The 18,089-nt window shown below is 45.9% G+C and overlaps 2 protein-coding genes across 2 annotated transcripts; one reads left to right on the top strand and one right to left on the bottom strand.

Moving 5' to 3' along the window:
* Window positions 1-3,651: 3,651 nt before the first annotated feature.
* Window positions 3,652-10,907, bottom strand: NDUFA7 (NADH:ubiquinone oxidoreductase subunit A7). Its single transcript, XM_066636585.1, has 4 exons — window positions 10,780-10,907; window positions 9,130-9,179; window positions 7,326-7,478; window positions 3,652-3,896 (listed from the first exon to the last, which is right to left on the bottom strand). The coding sequence occupies exons 1-4, from the start codon at window positions 10,828-10,830 to the stop codon at window positions 3,800-3,802; spliced, it is 351 nt and encodes a 116-aa protein (XP_066492682.1). The 5' UTR covers window positions 10,831-10,907; the 3' UTR covers window positions 3,652-3,799.
* A 219-nt stretch (window positions 10,908-11,126) lies between these two features.
* RPS28 (ribosomal protein S28) lies at window positions 11,127-17,547 on the top strand. The gene is made up of 3 exons (XM_066636586.1): window positions 11,127-11,245; window positions 17,225-17,380; window positions 17,464-17,547. Exons 1-2 carry the CDS (start codon window positions 11,159-11,161, stop codon window positions 17,345-17,347), a joined length of 210 nt encoding a protein of 69 aa, XP_066492683.1. The 5' UTR covers window positions 11,127-11,158; the 3' UTR covers window positions 17,348-17,380; window positions 17,464-17,547.
* The last annotated feature ends 542 nt before the right edge of the window (window positions 17,548-18,089 follow it).

Genomic DNA, 18,089 nt, shown 5'->3' with positions numbered 1-18,089 from the left:
CCACCCTCAGCTCCCTATTTCAGCATAGGAAGTAAAGTAAAAGACACTTTGTTCTCTAGAAAAACGTTGGTTCCCAATCTATAATTCAACACAGGAGATATAAAAACAGGCAGAGGAGAGAGAAGGAAGCCAGGAATAAAAGGGAAGTATATGCGATTTATCTCCATACAAGAAGGTAAATCTCTGCCCCAGGGCAGAGAAACAACAGAGGAAGGGAAAAGAAATTGAAGTAACAGTAGTCGAGGGGACCAGCTGTTGTTTCAGCGGGAGTTTATACTCTTAAGAGATTATTACTAAAGGTTCTCACCTGATCAATTTGCAAATGAATAAACCAGTTCTGGAAAAAACCATTTCTGTATACATGTATGTACACACCCTTTTCTCACAGTGAAAGAAATTGACAGGGTGGTGGGGAGGAAATGGCATAGATTTATAAAATTATGCATGGCATGGAAATCACCCAATAACCCCCACTCTTGTGAATGGTAACTGCTGTTCTGTACATTTGAACTATATACAAAAGTACCAGTGATCTGCCACAACTGAACACTTTTTTCCATTTGCACCGGGGGGGGGGGGGAAGGATGTGTGCATATGAATGAATAACTGTCTTTTCTGCTTTTTAAGAGGGGTATGTTGCCTTCAACAGGACATTTCACTGACATACTCTATTCCTCATATTATTTTCTAGCCAAGGCTGAGCAATTGCTTTGATCTCTTAATTTCCCTGCTATAAACCCATATATGTGGTTTATAATCCATATATGTTTTTTGTTTCTAATAAAATGCCCTTGTTTCTAATAAAAATAAAATGACAGGAAATCACCACTGTACAAGGAACAGATGGAAAGGTACCATACTCCAGGGCCTCTGAGAGGAATTTTATCAGGAGGTACCAAGTTTCTTTTAGGCCCCTTCCTAAAGGAGGAGGGGGTGAAACAGAGTGGGGATTGGTAATGAGGGTGGGCACAATGGGGGCAAAACTGGCAGGGAGAAAGTAGCAACAGCCGGAACAGTCTTTGGAGCCCAGGTCTACCAGTCTTCCCAATGCAGAGCACACATCTGCCTGGCATTGGCAGCTGGATATGGAAAACCCAACACACTCCTAAGGCTGCAATCCTATGCACACTTTCCTGGGAGTAAGCCCCATTGAACACAAGTATGTCTACTTCAGAGTAGACATACATTCATCATTTTAGGCAACCTTCAGTCTCGAAAGACTCTGGTGTCGCGCTCTGAATGGTGGTTCTGGAACAGCGTCTAGTGTGGCTGAAAAGGCCGATCCGGGAGTGACAATCCCTTCCACACCAGGAGCAAGTGCAGTCTGTCCCTGGTCTGTCTCCTTGGCTATGGGCCTTCCTTCTTTGCCTCAGGCTGTTGGCCAAGTGTCTCTTCAAACTGGGAAAGGCCATGCTGCACAACCTGCCTCCAAGCGGGCCGCTCAGAGGCCAGGGTTTCTCACCTGATGAGGTTCACTCCTAAGGCCTTCAGATCCCTCTTGCAGATGTCCTTGTATCACAGCTGTGGTCTACCTGTAGGGCGCTTTCCTTGCATGAGTTCTCCATAGAGGAGATCCTTTGGGATCCGGCCATCATCCATTCTCACGACATGACTGAGCCAACGCAGGCGTCTCTGTTTCAGCAGTGCATACATGTTAGGGATTCCAGCTCGTTCCAGGACTGTGTTGTCTGGAACTTTGTCCTGCCAGGTGATGCCGAGGATGCATCGGAGGCAGCGCATGTGGAAAGCATTCAGTTTCATTACAGGAGATTAATCTCATTGTATTTAGGCTCACACTAGAATGGAAGGTGTCCTGTGTACACCAAAACTGACTTTTGTAGTAGCTGCAATCCTGCAGCTGTGTCCCTGAGCTCCTCCACACTCCTTCATGGTTAGTGGATCCACAAGCCAAAGAGCTACTGGAGCAGGTCGGTTTACTCCCAGTTGTGACACTGTTAAGGAAAGTATGCATTCCTGGGCTTGGTGTGTATGGCTTGTGGCAGTAGTCGCTGCCATGTGCCCACAATAATTCCCACAGCATCCCACGTGGGCAGTGAGTCTGGGTCAGATTTTAAAATGTAAGAACTCAGGAAATTTCTGGGCCCCCTCCTTTGGCTCCTGGGCCCCCTTCTGACCCTGGGCCCAGGTACAAATTACCCCCTTTACCCCCCCTCTCCTAGGCCCTGCCATACTCTATGTTACAAAACTGTACCACAGAAGTGAGCTCATGCAGACATGGTATAAGAAACGGCACACTGAGGCCAAAAGGCAGATAAAAATTCTCACCCATCAATGGTGCAAGCTAAAGCATGAGGAAAAAGATACACAGCTATTTAAAGATCAAAGCCTATCCAGATTGCGTATCTTGAGATTACTCCATGCAGGTTAGCTAAGCATTAATATCTTTGCCATGCACAATAATAGATTTCTAAAATGTATGAGTACATGTTCAGCCCTTCTGCCACTGTTGTGGTCATCCTGCCTTTTATACAGAGTATATTACTTATTTTATTACCCCCATGAATATTTTTTCTGGGTTTTACCCCTTCCTCTACTATTTCAATGTAATTTTAGAGGCAAAGAATTTAATCTATATAAACAATTTTGAGTACAGACCTAAATAGGCAGGGTATGAGTATCTGTACGAGCACATGCCATTAAAGACACAATCGGGTCTCCCCCTGCCGCCTTTTTCCAGAACTCTGCTGCCAAAATGTTTCATTCCTCATTGCTTAGAACAGGGGTCTCCAAACCCTGCCCGGGGGCCAGATGCGACCCACGGCAAGCCTCTATTCGGCCCGCAGCCAGTCACTTGTCCCCTGAAAGCCTCGGGCCCACTTGGCCAAACATGACTGGAACTGTGCTGTGGTTGCGTCTGGAGGGCGTTCTAAAGGCCAAAGAGTTTGAAGGAATGAGCCCATTCATTCATTTATTCACTCAACTAAGTTCCATCTCTAATTTATTTATATAAATTTTATATTTAAATTTTTTTTCCAGCCCCCAACACCATGCCAGATATTTGATGCGGCCCTCTGGCCAAAAAGTTTGGAGACCCCTGGCTTAGAGCATGCAATACCTCTCCTGAAATCCCCAATGGTTTCCCATCTTGTCCTCATTCATTGCTAAACCTCTTTAATTTTAAAGCTCCCTCAAGGCCTCGCTCTGTCCCACCTCAGCCTGCTCAAAGGACTAGACCTACATTTCTCAAACTGTGGGTCACAGCCTGAGAACAGGTGGATCGTGAATTGGGCTACCCAATCCCTCTTGCCTCTGTCTGGCTCAAAACAAACAGACACAACTAGAGGCCACCTTCAGAAGTTGCTCCTGTATCGTGCCGGGCCTGGGATGGCCTCCAGAGGCCTTGGAATGCCTCTAGAAGTGATTTCTGCATCACTTCCGGTTTCGCGAATGCAATTTCCAGTAGCATCCAGATGCCTGTTTCAGGTCGCCATGGCAGTGCTGGAGGCCAAGGTGGGTTGCAGTTTGAGAACCACTGGACTAGACAGACATCTAAAAGGAAGATTATATGCACAAAATGTTTTCAAGCTGGATTTTAGGAAAACATTATACAGAAGAAAAGGTTTATAATTATAGCTTCTTTGAATTATTCCCCAAGTCCCTACATGCAGTTTTACAAAAACTGAGATTAAGTTAGGGATTGAAATCATTTAATTCATTAAACACCAATGAGTATGAACAGCAATAATTCTGTGCAGGGTTTCCTTGTTCTTCAGTCTTCCAAGTAGTAACCGTCTAGCTGCTGTATTACAACCACCAGCCTTGAGCAATTACAATCAGTTCATAAATAAGGCTCATCTTTGGACAGTTCCCATTTCCGAGGTGGGAAACCTGGCACCACTGGATTTTTCTCTGTTGTTGCCACAGCAGGTTTTGAGCTAAAAAAGAAAAAAGAAATAGTTGGAAACTAAAATATTCTTCAGAAGGTGATAACATTGAAAAAAAAAATCAAGACATTTCAACAAGAAGAATAAAACTGTAAACTTTGAGTAATTAATGGATATGCTCAAAGGACTAAGGACCAAATCCTATCCGACTTTCCAGCCCTGGCGCAGCCATGCCAATGGGATGTGCATTGTATCCTGTTCTGGGAGGGTAGTTATAGAGGTCTCCACAAAGGAACATTTGTTCCCTTGCCTAAGGACTGCATTGAAACTGCATCAGTTCTGGAAAGTAGGATAGGCACTAAATATTTAAGCGCAGACTGTAAGAAGCTTATCAGTCAGGCAGACAAGTTATTAGTCCCATGGAACTGTTGTTTGCCAAACAGCAGCACGGCTTGATCAAAGAAATACCAAGAATTATATACCAACTCCATTCCAAAAGCAGATTTTAAAAGGCATAAAATTATTTTAAGACAACTGACAGACCATTTTAATAGGTTTATTGAAAGATGTTAATTGTTTATCATGTTTTGGAATAACATGTTTCTAAATAAAATTCAACCATATATATGTACACATACATCTTCATTAATAACAGATCTATATTTTTTATTTGAAAATTAAAAAAAAAATTAATTGGAAAGACACCAAGATTGGGGTTGCACTCCTATCTACACTTACTTGGGAGTAAGCCCCATTGACTACAATGGAACTTATACCAGAACAGACATGCATAGCATTGGGCTCTTAGCTGCAGTAAAGCTGAATGTGGGATTTACTTGTGAGTAGACATGGGATTGGGCTATAAGAGCCCAGTCCTACCCTTTCCTCTCCTTGTGGTGCAGCTGCACTAAAAACAGGCATGCTCTGTCCAGGCACAGGAGAGGCACAGATCTTTAGAGGCAAAAGAATTTAAATCCTCTTACACCTCTGTGAGCCTCCCACTCTGCAACAGGTTTCCTTTGACCTGTGCTAGTGATTTTGCTGCCTGATCCACCACCCTCCTCGCCCAGTTTTGTCCCTTCCCTGTCCCCGTAAAGACTCCCCCATCCCCTCCTACCTCTTCTGTTGAATTACCTACTCTGGCAGGAGAGGGCTATGGAACACCATGCCAGAAAGCACTTTACAGCAAAGCTCAACAGGATTGGTCTATAAAGTGATCACAAGCTGAAGCACCTTCACTATAACAGAATACAAAAGCATTTGCAGCTTATTGTTTAGGAAAGGAATGACAAACAAGGGGCACAAGAAAGTTTTAGTGTGGAGAAATTGAAGATAATACTGACTGTGATCAAATTCCAGGCAGACAAGAGAAAGTGATGACCACTTTCAGGTAGCAATAAAGAGTGATTAAACATTCATGAGAGAGGTTTATACATCATAAGAACTGAATGGAACTTCCTGGTTCAGAAGCAATGTTCTTCTGATTATCAAGTATAGGAGGGCAACAGCAAGAAAGATTGCTGTTTTAGCATAGGTATGGGGATTGTTTGTGGGGTGTTTTGGTTGGGTGTTGGAAGCATCCAGCTTACCACTGTTAGAAAAAGGATGCTGAACCACATGTGAAACTGACATCTACTGAGACAGACCATTGGTCCTTTTTCCCAGTATAATTGGCACTGAATAGCTTCAACTCTTCAGGGTTTCAGACAGCGAAGGATCTTTCCCAACACTACCTGGAGAATGCAAGGATTTAACCTGTGACCATGCAAAGTCTGTGCTCCACCAGATCAGCAATGCCCATATGCTAAGCAGACCTCAGCTCAATAAAAGAGAAAGTAATTGAGCAGGTGGCATCAACAGCTATTAGACATTATAGCTAAATGGAGCCACCATGTTCAGGGCAGGCTGTTTTAAATATCAGTTGAAGGGGGGTGCCAGAATAAAGACTGTTGTTTCTGGGCTACCTGGAAGCATCCAGCTTCTGATACAGAAGGATGGTTTTTATGTTCTCATAACAATCCAAAGCACAAATAATATTTTGGGATGGTAGTGAAGCCTCTGTCCACGACTGGCTGAGCTGCTGTCATGCCACAGAACTGTGGAGCTGCTACTGGTTAGAGAATTTTAGGGAAGATAACAGGGCATAGGGAAAGAGGGTTTATAGGGCTTAAGAAAGGAGCAGGCCAGAGCACAAGGAGGCAGCAATTTCAAAGAGCTAATGAGGGTTTAGGAAAGGAGGAATGGAAGAGGGAGGGGGAAGAAAAGCAAGACAAGAAAGGCAAACTGGAAGAAAATCTGGGCAGAAAAGAGAGGTGCACGTGTGCAGGGGCTACATAAGCTGATGTTCACGCACTGATTTGGTACCACCAAACAGGTCTTTAGTTGCAGGCCTCTAGACTAATTACTTATTAAATTCCTTGACCGCTTGCATTCTTAGTTCTAGGTAAGGTGCTGTAGCTTGTTGGTAGAACACCTGCTCCCCACATCTCTTGGTCTTTGCCAAAAAAGCAGATGCACTGGAAAAAAATTCTGGCAAACAATGGAAACTGAACTAAAACAGTAACATGTTCTATTACGTGTTCTATTATCTCACTCATAAGCCAGGGCTCAGAGTACTGCCTGCTTCAGAAATGTGGTGGAAGTCAGAAGACCAACTATAAACAATGAGAGATAACTTTTAAAAGTTAACTTTGTCTAAACTTTGAGTGAGCTTCAAAACTGTTGCTTTCTTCAAAACATCTGAAAGCACCTTTGAGATGCTGCAGCAGTTAAAAGATTAGAAACAGGCAGCCAAATTCTAACCAGCCTGCCTGTCCTGTAGCACAGCAGCACCGAAACCACCACTGCTGTATCCTGCAGGGAGCAGCTGGTGGTCTCCTGAAGATTGGTTCCCTTACTCCATGTCAGACCTAGCAGCCCCTATGGGTCAACTCGGATCTGTACCAGCTCAATTGCTCATGTAGAACCAAGGAGGGCTTGGAGACACGGGTGTGCTCTCTCACAAGCCTGAACTACTCTGCTGTCCACTGACCCTGCACCCTGGAATGCCTCCCCATGCTTGGCAGGGACTGCTGCTGGCTCCCATTGGTCGCCTGACCAGTGTGGAGGCCCAGTGCCACCAGCACTGGCCTCCCCATCGGTGCCTCTCTTCTCCTGGCCACCATGACATTCCTTATAACACTTTTGCTCCTTCCATCTCCTGGGCAGCACGCTGGAGACTGGCACTGGCCCAGGATAGGATCGGACAGTCAGTTAATTAAGCAAAAAATTTATCTGTCCAGATATATCTTGAAGATTTGTTGGTGAACTATAACAAAGCAAAATTACTTAATCCCTTATCACAATCAAACTTTCCACAAAACCATCCTGATGGCTGTTTCTTGGGCGTTTATATTCAACAAAGAACAAAGCTTAACTTGTTGCAGTCCTTGAAATTACAAGAGCAAAGCAGATGCAGTCAAAAGGACTCTCTGATTTTACCTGGTAGATCCATGATCTCCTGGCGCCAAGGTTTTCTGTGGTGCTACAATAACTATTGGAGGAAAAGTCTCCCGGCGGCCATCACGAGTACAGTAATAGTTGTCTGCAAACTTGTGACTGGGGCCTACAGGCAGAGATGGAGGTGGCTGAGTCCTAGAGAACAAGCAATGCAGGAACATTATGGAAGCCATACGTTGGTTGAATTCAGGCAAGCAGCTGCAGGGCAAAATCTACCCAATGCCAATGCTCTGACAAGACAGAAACCACGCAATATGATTTTGCTGCTGAACAAAAGTGTTACCTACTTCTGAATACTCTAATCCAGAATGTACAAATGTCACAGAACAATTGATTTTATGCATAGGCAAGCTTATGCAGTTGTTGGCATCCTTCAGTCTCGGAAGACTATGGTATCGTGTTCTGAATAGTGGTTCTGGAACAGTGCCTTCTCCAGTTCGCGAAGCCTGGGTAAAGTAGATATGGAGGATAGACTGTTACCCATGCAGCAAATCCCCCCTCTCCACGTTGCTGAAATGGTCCAACGGAAAGGCAGAAGCCAATACGGTTGGTTCCAGCGGCGTCGCAGGAGTTGCCAGAACGTGACTGTGTTCAGCCATGAACTGCCTCAGGGACTCCAGCTCCGGATTTTGCCTAGAGGTTGACTCCTGAAGCCTTTTCCATAACTGGATGTAGCCACAAGGCAGTGGAGATTTGGGATCAGAGTTTTCCTTCTCTCAGATGATCTGCCTTCCCAGGCTAACGAGTCCCATCTACCTGGTGGCTGTTTAGTCGCCTCTTACGACAAGTACAGCCAAACTGAGGGCCTATTCTTATCCCCCAGCCCCCAGGGGTGAAAGACAGACAGAAAAACACCCAAGACAGAAAAACAAATCCCAGAAGGGGGAGTAAAAAGCCCACTAACAAAAGATAAATTCCAGAGTCTACATGAAAGTATGAATCTACTGGACTATTTAAAAATACATTAAAATACATCAAAAACTACATAAAAACAGCAATAAAATAGGTAAAAAGCAACCAGCAGCAATAAAATCAGCAGTAAAAACAATTAAAAGCAGCCATCAGGCATCAAAGACTTGCTGGAATAAAAATGTCTTCAGGTCTCTCTGGAAAGTTAACAAGGAAGGAGCTGTTCTCAACTCAAAGGGGAGGAAATTCCACAATACAGGCGCCACCACCACTGAGAAGGCCTTTTTCTGGCCACCATCCCCCTCACCTCTCTTAATGGCTGGTCCCAAGCATGTTTTACATTTCAGCACCTTTTGATCTTGCACTAGTATACAAGTTTTTTGGATAGAGATTATTAGTAGCATCAATCAGGCTTTGGAAAAATCAGTGTTCTTTATAGATATGTATATTCTTTTGAATTATATTTTGACCTTATGGAAACTTTCTGAAGGACAACAAAGATGGACTCTCTGCGCCCTGACAGTTGTAGAAAGACTTACAGAACTTAAATCCTGGAAGGACAAATGCCCGCCCACTATCACCCAGTGGAGGGAAGATCTCCCAGTGCTCTTGATATTTGAATCTGTTGCATACAGAAGACAATTTTGTGTTGATAAATTTTTTGATATTTGAAGCAAGCTTATGCAAGTTTATGCTTATTTTATAATTATTTTAGTCTGCCTAAACTTATACGATTAACAAACTTACAATTTCTTTAAGCCAAGGGTAGCCCTGCAACCAAAATCAGAATCCAAAAGCAAGGTCCAGGGCTCCCTATTTTGGTGAAAGCAGAGATTCCCTTTGGCACAGGATTCTCCCCTCCCCTCAAGGGAATTACCTTTTAGAGATCTCAGTATAGCGCAGCTGCAATTTGGCTTGGAGGTCTTGCTGTTGAGAAAGAGAGAGAGAGAGATATGTGAGCATGCACATACACACAACAAGGAGGACTCAACTCAAGTTTGCCATCTAGAGACAACTGAGTTTCTGTTGTCATAAAAGCTAATAATAATAATAACCATTATCAATGTAGCAATACCTGGCAATAGAAGTACTGATGAAAAAGAACATGAAAAAATAAGTAAATATCAGGATCTAAAAATTGAAATCGAAAGATTATGGTGCAAACCAGCAGTGGTCATCCCAGTTGTGACTGGTACACTGGGTGCAGTCTCAAAAATGCTTCAACTGCATTTATATCATCTGAACATTGACAAAATCACTACTGGTCAAATTCAAAAAGCAACCCTGCTTGGTTCAGCACACGTTATACGTAAATACATTGCAACATCCTAAGCCCCTGAGTGGGGCCCAACTAGTAATTGACACCAAAACCAGCTAAAGAACCAGCAGGATGCAAGATGATGATGATGATAATGATAATAATAATAAATGGACAAATTTAACCCAACAGAATTGGGGCACCACTTTATTGAGTTATGAAGGATGGCTTACACTAGTCTATCAAAGCCAGTTCTTATTCACACAGATATCTTCAGTCATCCAGTTAAACTTCTTCCTATGGTTCTGGGCCACTGGCATCTTCTTTTTCTATGTAAAAGAGGGGTGCACGGGTTTGCCTGCACGCGCACGCATGTAGATAGATTTGGACTGTTTTGTATTTTGATATTTGTATTGCTGCAAGCTGCTTAGAATGCCCATTGGGAGATTAAGAGCCCAATCCTATGCAAGTCTACTCACAAGTCAGTCCCATCAGAGTCAATGGGGCTTAATCCAGGGAAAGTGTGGATAGGACTGCAGCCTTACAGCCAAATCCTATGCAGGTCTACTCAGAAGTCAGGCCCATCAGAGTCAATGGGGCTTACTCCAGGGAAAGTGTGGATATGACTGCAGCCTCCCAGGTGAGTGTGAGAAGATGAAGTCAGTGATTTTCAACCTTTTTCATCTCCCAAATTCCAGGACACACTTGGGGACCATTTGCGGCACACCAGTGTGCCATGGCACAGTGGTTGAAAATGGCTGGTCTAAGTAGGGGTATAAAAATAAATTATTAATATTAATATTAGCCAGCTTAACCATGAAACACTTGCATTTGATACACAAATATTAATATTAATAATACTCAACTTAATATTCCGTTAACATGAAGACTACTGTGCTCTGCCAGTCAGAGGGGCTGCAGAGCAGCTGACAGCAGGAGCAGCCCTGCAAACCCCAGGGGGACACAGTGGGCAGGGAGGCGGAGCCTCTCTACCGTAGTCCTTCGAAGAGCAGCGCCGTCACCTTGTGAGTCTGAGTGTGAGCGCCTCACAAGGCGACGGCGCTGCTCTTCGAAGGACTACGGTAGAGAGGCTCTGGCGCTCTGCTCGAGTACCTCACACGGCGAAGGCACTGCTCTTCCAAGAACTACGGTAGGGGGGCTCTGCCTCCCTGTCCACTGTCCCCCCCCCCGGTCCGCTGACAGCCTTAGGAGGCGAGCCGAGGCTCCCCGAACGGCTCCGCCGCGCCCCCACTCCGGGCCCTTCCTCACCCCCGCAAACCAATTCCGAATCCTCTGGACGGCCCGCGTCGCCGACGCCATCTTGGCCTCCCTTCAAAGTCACACCGCAATGGACGCGGAGGAGCCGTTGACGCGCGGGGGCTGCTGGGAGGAAGGTCTCCTACGACTCGGTGCAGCATCTAGGGCGCTACAGGCCGAGACAGAAAAAGACAACTCTCGCGAGAGGTACTCCGGAAATCTCGCGAGAATTTGAGATGCAGCACAACCTCTCGCCAGAGGTGTAGAAATCTCGCGAGAGAAGGTGCAGAAATCTCGCGAGAATTTGGGATACGGGGCAACGCGGCGAGGCCTTCTGTATAAAGGCGCAGCGGGGAGCACGTGACCCTTCTCTTACTGCCTCGCCGCCGCCATGGACACGAGCCGCGTGCAGCCCATCAAGCTGGCCCGAGTCACCAAAGTTCTGGGCCGGACGGGGTCGCAGGGCCAGTGTACTCAGGTACGCGCAGAGGAGCTGCGGGGCTCAGGGTCTTCCCCAGCCCCTTCGCTTGGGAGAGTGCTCTCTGTTCATGCTCAGAGGCACGCTCTCTTGTCTCACTCCCCCAGCATGGAGAATGCGCTCTGTTTATGCTCAGAGGCACACTCTTTTCATTGTCTCTCTCCCTCCATAATGGAGAATGCACTCCGTTCATGTTCAGAGGCACTCTCTTCATTGTCTGACTCCCCTCAGTATAAATGTACTTTGTTCATGCTCAGAGGCACACTCTCTTCATTGCCTCGCTCCCCCAGCACGAATGTACCCTCTTCATGCTGAGAGGCGCATTCTCTTCATTGTCTCACTCCCCCAGCATGAATGTTCTCTGTTCATGCTTAGGGCCACATGCTCTCCTCTAGCATGACTCTTTGCATTCAAGGTGCTGGTCCTCATGGTGCCCCCCCCCCCGTGTAAGTGATTTCTATACGTGCTCAGAGGTGCTCTTCTTTCTATCCGTTTGGATAATATCCAGTTGTTTTAAGCGCCTGAGAAAACCCTCTTACCTACCTCTTTAGGTGTCCTTTGTGTCTATAGGGATCTTCTCTTCACTTTTCAACCAGAGTTTTCTGATTAGCTTGTTGTCATAGGAACATAAGAAGAGCTCTGCTGGATCAGGCCCAGGGCCCATGTAGGCAGGCTTCCTGTATCTCACAGTGGCCACCACATGCCTCATGGAGCACATACATACATACACACACAGCAGCCCACTAACATGTCTCAGGGATCGAAACACATGCAGGGAGCGGGACTTCTATCTAGTCTAGCTTCCTGTATCTCACAGCAGCCCACTGCATTGTCTCAGGGAGCACACAAGACAACAAGAGACCTGCATCCTGGTGTCCTCCCTATGTTGAGGAGTAAGGAAGGCTTGTGGCCTCTGAAGGCCTCTTCATACACATTCCTCTCTCCCCATTCCCACATTTCCTCTCTGATAGGCCATCTTGCCTGCTGTTGTTGTGCTTGCCTGCATTCAAGCTTTCCCTTCAGCCCCAGCGCCAGTGGCATAGCTAGAAGAGGTGCAAAGCACTAAATTTTGCAAGGAGCCTCACTGCAGCACGTAAGGGCCCCCCCTTTCCAGTCATTCCAGGCAGAGGGAAGCAGCTTCCCCCCCCCCAATGGCTTCACATGCTGCTTCCCTGCAAAACTTAGTGCTTTGCACCCTCTCTGGCTACACCACTGCCTGGCTCCAATTCTGATCAGAGACATCGTTCCTTCTCTTTTTCGCTCATGTCCCCACTCCGTTAAAATAATCAGCACACATAAGAAGATGTGGTGTGGCCCATGGACTGTCCCCCCCCATGCAGTCTTGCATTCTCTTTCTCTTGACTTGTATTGTCTTGGCTTGCATTCTCACTTGCTTAAGTTCTCACTCTGAAGTGCACATGTTCTTCCCTCTCTCTGGCTGCTTTCAAAGAAGGTAGGAAGAACTCAAGACCCCTTTCTGCTTCTTTGTTGGTATTATTTGTAAGTTAAGACTCCTTTTTTATCTCCTGCATCTCAGATGGGTTAGTGCCGAGCACTACTTCTGTTTTATTTGAGGCTTGGCTGTCCTTTGTGGGAGGATTTCTTGAATGGCTTGAGGTTGAATGGTATCTGGTGCTGGGGTTTTGTCAAAGAAGTTAGTCTTGTTTATTGCAGGCTTGACTATTTTGAGACACAGGATCCTGTATTCCTTCCACTGGTCACTACATCACACAAATGTGCCTTTGTGGTTCTGTTCTCCAACTTAGTCCATTTCTTACTTAGTTACATAGCTTAGACCTATGTTCCAAACATGCGGATGTGCCTCATTCTTGGGCTGGAGCCATGCCACTGTTCAAATGGAAGGTTGTCAATTGCCTTTGATTGCAAACTCTTCTGTAGATAAGTTTCTTTTGCCTTTGCTTCACCCCAGTACTTGTGAGGTAGTCAGCATCTAGTAACATTCACCTGATCATTTTGACTACAGGTGGAGCCTATCTGTGTTACCGTAGTTCCGTGACTTGGTGTGATTAACAAAAAACGTGTTGTGCTAAATGCCATAGAGTTACACAAAGAGGCTGCAGCCTGACACTTCCAGATGGAAGGAAACTAAGGCAGCTGTTCTCAATCCCCTCTGCACTCAGCCCTCCTGTTGCCAGCTGTCCTGATTCTTTCACAGTTGGAATAGTGAGCTTGCTTGGGAAGCCTCCTCCTCTGTGTCCCAGGTGGCCTCCCAACAGGTTCTCCTCCTCCTCTCTTGGCTGCTGCTCCTGCAGCCCTCCCTGGCCACCATCATGGAAGCTCCTCTGCCCTGGAGCATTCTGGGACTTAGTATGGCTCTCTGCTCACCCTCACTTGTCTCTCCAAGGCTTCCCAAGGCTTGCTTGGGAAGGCTTACTGGAGCAGGAGAGCTTGCGGGGGGGGGGGGGGAGATTTGGCAAACACTCCCTGGGTTTTTTGAAGCAATCCCCTCTCTTCCCCCTCCGTACTCAGCCCTCCAGTTGCCAGCTGTCCTGCTTCTTTCACAGATGGGATGCTGACCTTTTAAGAGTCCAGCCCTATGCATTTCTACTCAGAAGTAAGCTCCCTTCTTGAGGCCCACCACATGCCTCAGAGTACATGCAAGAGTTAACAGAAGTAAACTCAGAAGTAAACTCACTTACTCCCAGGAAAGTGTGGAGAGAATTGTAGGCTAAATCTCATGCTTTGCTTGGTGGGAAGGCTTGCTTGTGTTGGTGATTGCCTGCACCATGGGGGGGGGGGGGAAATCCGGCAAACAAGCCCTGGGTTTTTTAAAGCAATCCCCCTCTGTTGCTACTGAACCTGCCCCTGTGTGTGTGAGAGAGAGAGAGAGAGCAAGCAAGCAAGCAAGCAAGCTCCAGCTCCACCTTGCTGCATGTGTTCTGGCTACAGAGATTTTTGGCCCCCCCTTCCCCTCTTTAGCCTTCCATGGCTCAGGGGCTCCAGAAATGTGACTGTTCCTTGGCAAGGGGAACCTCTTCCAGGGCTATTTCCCTGCCTGGGGGAGGGGGAGCCTTTCTGCAGTGTTTTGGATGCAGGGTGCAGGAGGCAAAGGTGTGTGTGACTTTCAGTGCCCCCACCCCATACCCTTCAGATGAGACAAATTTGAAGATAAAAAGTCTGTGAATAAATAGGCTACACCTGAACTTCACCTCCTTTGTGTGGTGTGGCATGGTTGTTTGGTGTTCAGTGCCTTGTACCTTCAAATTGTTCCTCATGTATTCTGCCATTATTTGTGTGAGGTGTTTGCAGCTTCCTCTGGAACTTGTAGTTGACTGCTGCCATGTACTCCCACAGATTGCTAAGCATCTTACTTTTGTTTCAGAAGGTAGGTGATATTGTAGCTGGAGTAATAACTGTTCTGCTCAGCTTTCAAGCAGCTGTCCTATGCATCTGCAGACTGGTTTGCTGCTGCCTTAATTGTTTGTCGTGGCACTTTTGGTGCTTGTCTTCTCTGCTCAGCTTGTCAGATTGAGCAGACCCTGTTCAGGTGCATCGAGAACATGCTCAGATTTTCCTTCTTTGCCTTGTAACTGCAGAGCTGTCTCTGCTTTTCTCAGTCTTCTCTCTTGAATTTCCTTTCTGCACCTCATCCATCAGCTTGCTTTTAATACACTCCACTGTCAGGTCTGTGGTCTCTAGGGCAGGCACCTGTTGGCAAAGGCCGAAGGACTCTGGGAGACCGCATAGTAACATTGTCCTAATAATGGTTGTCTTTTTGTTGTCTTCCCCAAGCCTACACAGCTGTTCTACAGTTTTGAACATGCCATTTATGGGTTTGTGCATCTCCTGCCTTTTGCAAGGACTCATCCCTGTACAACTTTTATAACAAGAATGCCTTACTCTTAAGGCCTGAGCCTGCCCTTTCTAGAGGGTATTCCACATACCTTTTGCCCTCCCTCCCTTCCTCACATGAATGAGCTGTTGATCTTCCAGTAACAAAACTATAGCTGCTTTTGCCTGCCTATTTCTTTCTGTCCCTTTCCGCGGGTTTGTCAGCTGGTCTGTCCCTGTTCAGCACATCCCAGGTATCATCCTGGAAAGTAGCATTTTCACTTTAAACTTCCACAGCTAATAATTTTTATTGTTTAGTTTTCCTATTGCAAATGTAGCCTCTGAACTGTTGGGTACTTTTCTGTGTATTGTTGGGTGTGTCCTGCTCTTTCTCACAGCTTTTTACTTCTTTTGCAGTTTATATTGTGTCTGGACTGCAGCCCATAATCTGTTAGCGCAGCAGGTTCTCAAACTCTCTGGAGTTCGAAAACTGCTGATACGTGTTGGCAGGGACGGGGACTAGGAGGATGTGCCTCAGCTGCGCCACAACAAACACAGCACCATGGGGACCCAGAGTTCCTACCCGGTGGGGGGGGGGTCTGTGGCAGCCCTGTCTGTGGGTCTCCCCCAAGCTTCTTATTGCTCCGATCTACAGATCAACCTGCAGATTAGAGGGATAAGAAGCTTGGGGGAGATCTACAGAAGGGGCTGTGGGCCTCTCTGAGGACTGTAGACCCCCCAGCAGGGGGATAAGCCTCTGGGTCCTGCCGATTGCTGCGGCACCACTGGGGCATCTGTTCCCTGGTCATTCTACTTACTATGGTGGATCACAACCCACCACTGTGAGCGCCACTGCGTTAGCAGATCTGAGGGAATGAATCGGTCCCAAACCCAGTAAAGCTGAGTTTTGGTAACTTTATTGCAGCAACAAAAGAACTATGGAAAAAAACCAGAAGTGTGGTCGAATCTGAACAACCCACAGACCTTTAAACTAGTAATGAGAGGTTACAGCTCCCACGGTGTTGGGGTTGAATGAATAAAGTACTGTCTGTGTGTTGGATTGTATTTAATGCAATTTATCTGTGAGCCACCTATAGTGCCCTTGGTGGGATAGAAAGGCAGGATAAAAATTAAACAAATGTGTTTGCCATGGCAAGGATGTTATTTTTATTTCTATTATGGGGGGGTGGGGTGGGCATGCAGATGTGCTGATTGGCCAAACCTAGTGTCCTGCGGTTCTAGCTCTTTTTATCAGTCCCACCCCGACTCCACTGTTAGAACAGTTATCTTCTTTAAGTGAAGTGTGTATCTGTGTATATGTGCACATCTAAAGCTGCATTGTAACTTACATATAAGTAGAAGGGCTCACTTCTGACTTGCACTTAACTCATTTTTGCCCAGCCCCCAGGTGTACACATTTGGCCCCTGTTGCATATGTGCAACATTGGGCAGAAATGGGTTAACCTGGAAGTGTGGGAAAGTTCTACTGCACAAATGCAAATTTATTGGGCTCCATATGGATCCTTTCTTGTCTTGATGCAGATTTCACACCTGTGCAATAGCTTGTCTTGAAAAAACAGACCTAACAAAACAGCCTGGAGGACAGCCACATAAATTAATAAACAGACCTCTGCTTTGCATCAAAGGCCAGGAGAAGGAGGCAATGTTAACTTGGCAACTAAAAAACAGCAGAGTTGGTACCAGTAGATTTGCCAAGGGACAAGAGCTCCACAAGTAGTGATGCCTTCTGTCTTCAATAACTATTTACCTACCTTCTAAAGCTGGGGCACCTGGAACCCTGGATCAATCAGGGTCCCTGATTGATCTTGGTCTGTGACCAGCTTCACTCTTCTCTTAAAGGAGAGGGCAGATGAAGTTGCAGAAGCAGAAGTGGTAATTCTAATAACTATTTGCTAGGAAGATGGTATAGCGGTTGCCTCTCCATGGGGCTAGTAACAGAGGAGGTGGTAATCAAAATAGGAGCATGCAACTTCTCCTTGAAGGAAGGCTAATGAGAGTGTAACCATACAGTAAAAGCCTGACATTCAGAACAAGGTTGGTTAATCCTAGAGCACCTTTGCTTAAAAAAAAAAAGTTGGCAATCCAGCTTTTTTCTTCTCTTCCTCCCCCCAGTACAGATCTTCCACTCCTCCCTCTTAAGTCTCCCACTGTCTCCTTCCTGTGCAGGTCCGCGTAGAATTCATGGACGACACCAGCCGCTCCATCATTCGCAATGTGAAAGGCCCAGTTCGGGAAGGGGATGTGCTGACACTTCTGGAGTCTGAGCGTGAGGCCCGGCGGTTGCGCTGATCTATACCACCTATAGATCTATACCACAGATCAGTGAGTGTGATTCAGTTGGCATTGAGAATAAAGCTCTACCTCTCCATAGCCCTTGTACCTAAAACCTCTTTTATTTTTTTCAGATGGGAGAAGATTCCTCTGGCATGTCTTAGTTGAAGAGAGAAGAGATGTCTTACAATTAAAATAAAGTTTGGTTTTTTTCCCCACCTTTTAACTTGTTCCTGCTCATTTAAGCAACAGCAGAGATTTTGTGTCTGAAATCATTGTGTGGGATTAATAGATGCAGATGGCCTTTCCTCTCCCTGCCTGCTATGCACTCCTCAATTACAAACCTAATATAATGCTGTTTGTGTGTACTTATACCAAGCTAAAGTAACCTAGCTTTGTTTTGTGAATCTTTTGCAAAGAGCAGAGGTAAGGGTACTAGCTGGTGCATTTTTGGGTGTGTAAAAATGTGCCATAACTTTAAAACATGAAAGTATGTGTGCCTGGTGCAGAAGCTTCCATTTTATGTAGGAAGATTTAATATATATTAAACCCAAACTGAAAAACTTCTATTTTCAGTTGGCAAGCAATCTGGAAAATGAGGGCAGCAGAAGATCATTTCAGTCTCTCTGCCTTCTAGATCAGTTCACAATATGAATGATGTGCAGGTCCTTCTGTAACCGACACATGGTGTTCCATATCTTTGTATGGCCAGTTAAATAGCTACTTAAACAGAAGGCTTTCTGATGTGACCAACTAGTCC

Source organism: Tiliqua scincoides, chromosome 8, assembly GCF_035046505.1.
Source record: "Tiliqua scincoides isolate rTilSci1 chromosome 8, rTilSci1.hap2, whole genome shotgun sequence".
In the NCBI taxonomy this organism is placed as follows: domain Eukaryota; kingdom Metazoa; phylum Chordata; class Lepidosauria; order Squamata; family Scincidae; genus Tiliqua; species Tiliqua scincoides.
The sequence above is the reverse complement of the archived record's forward strand: the minus strand, read 5'-3'. Positions and strand labels throughout refer to the sequence as shown.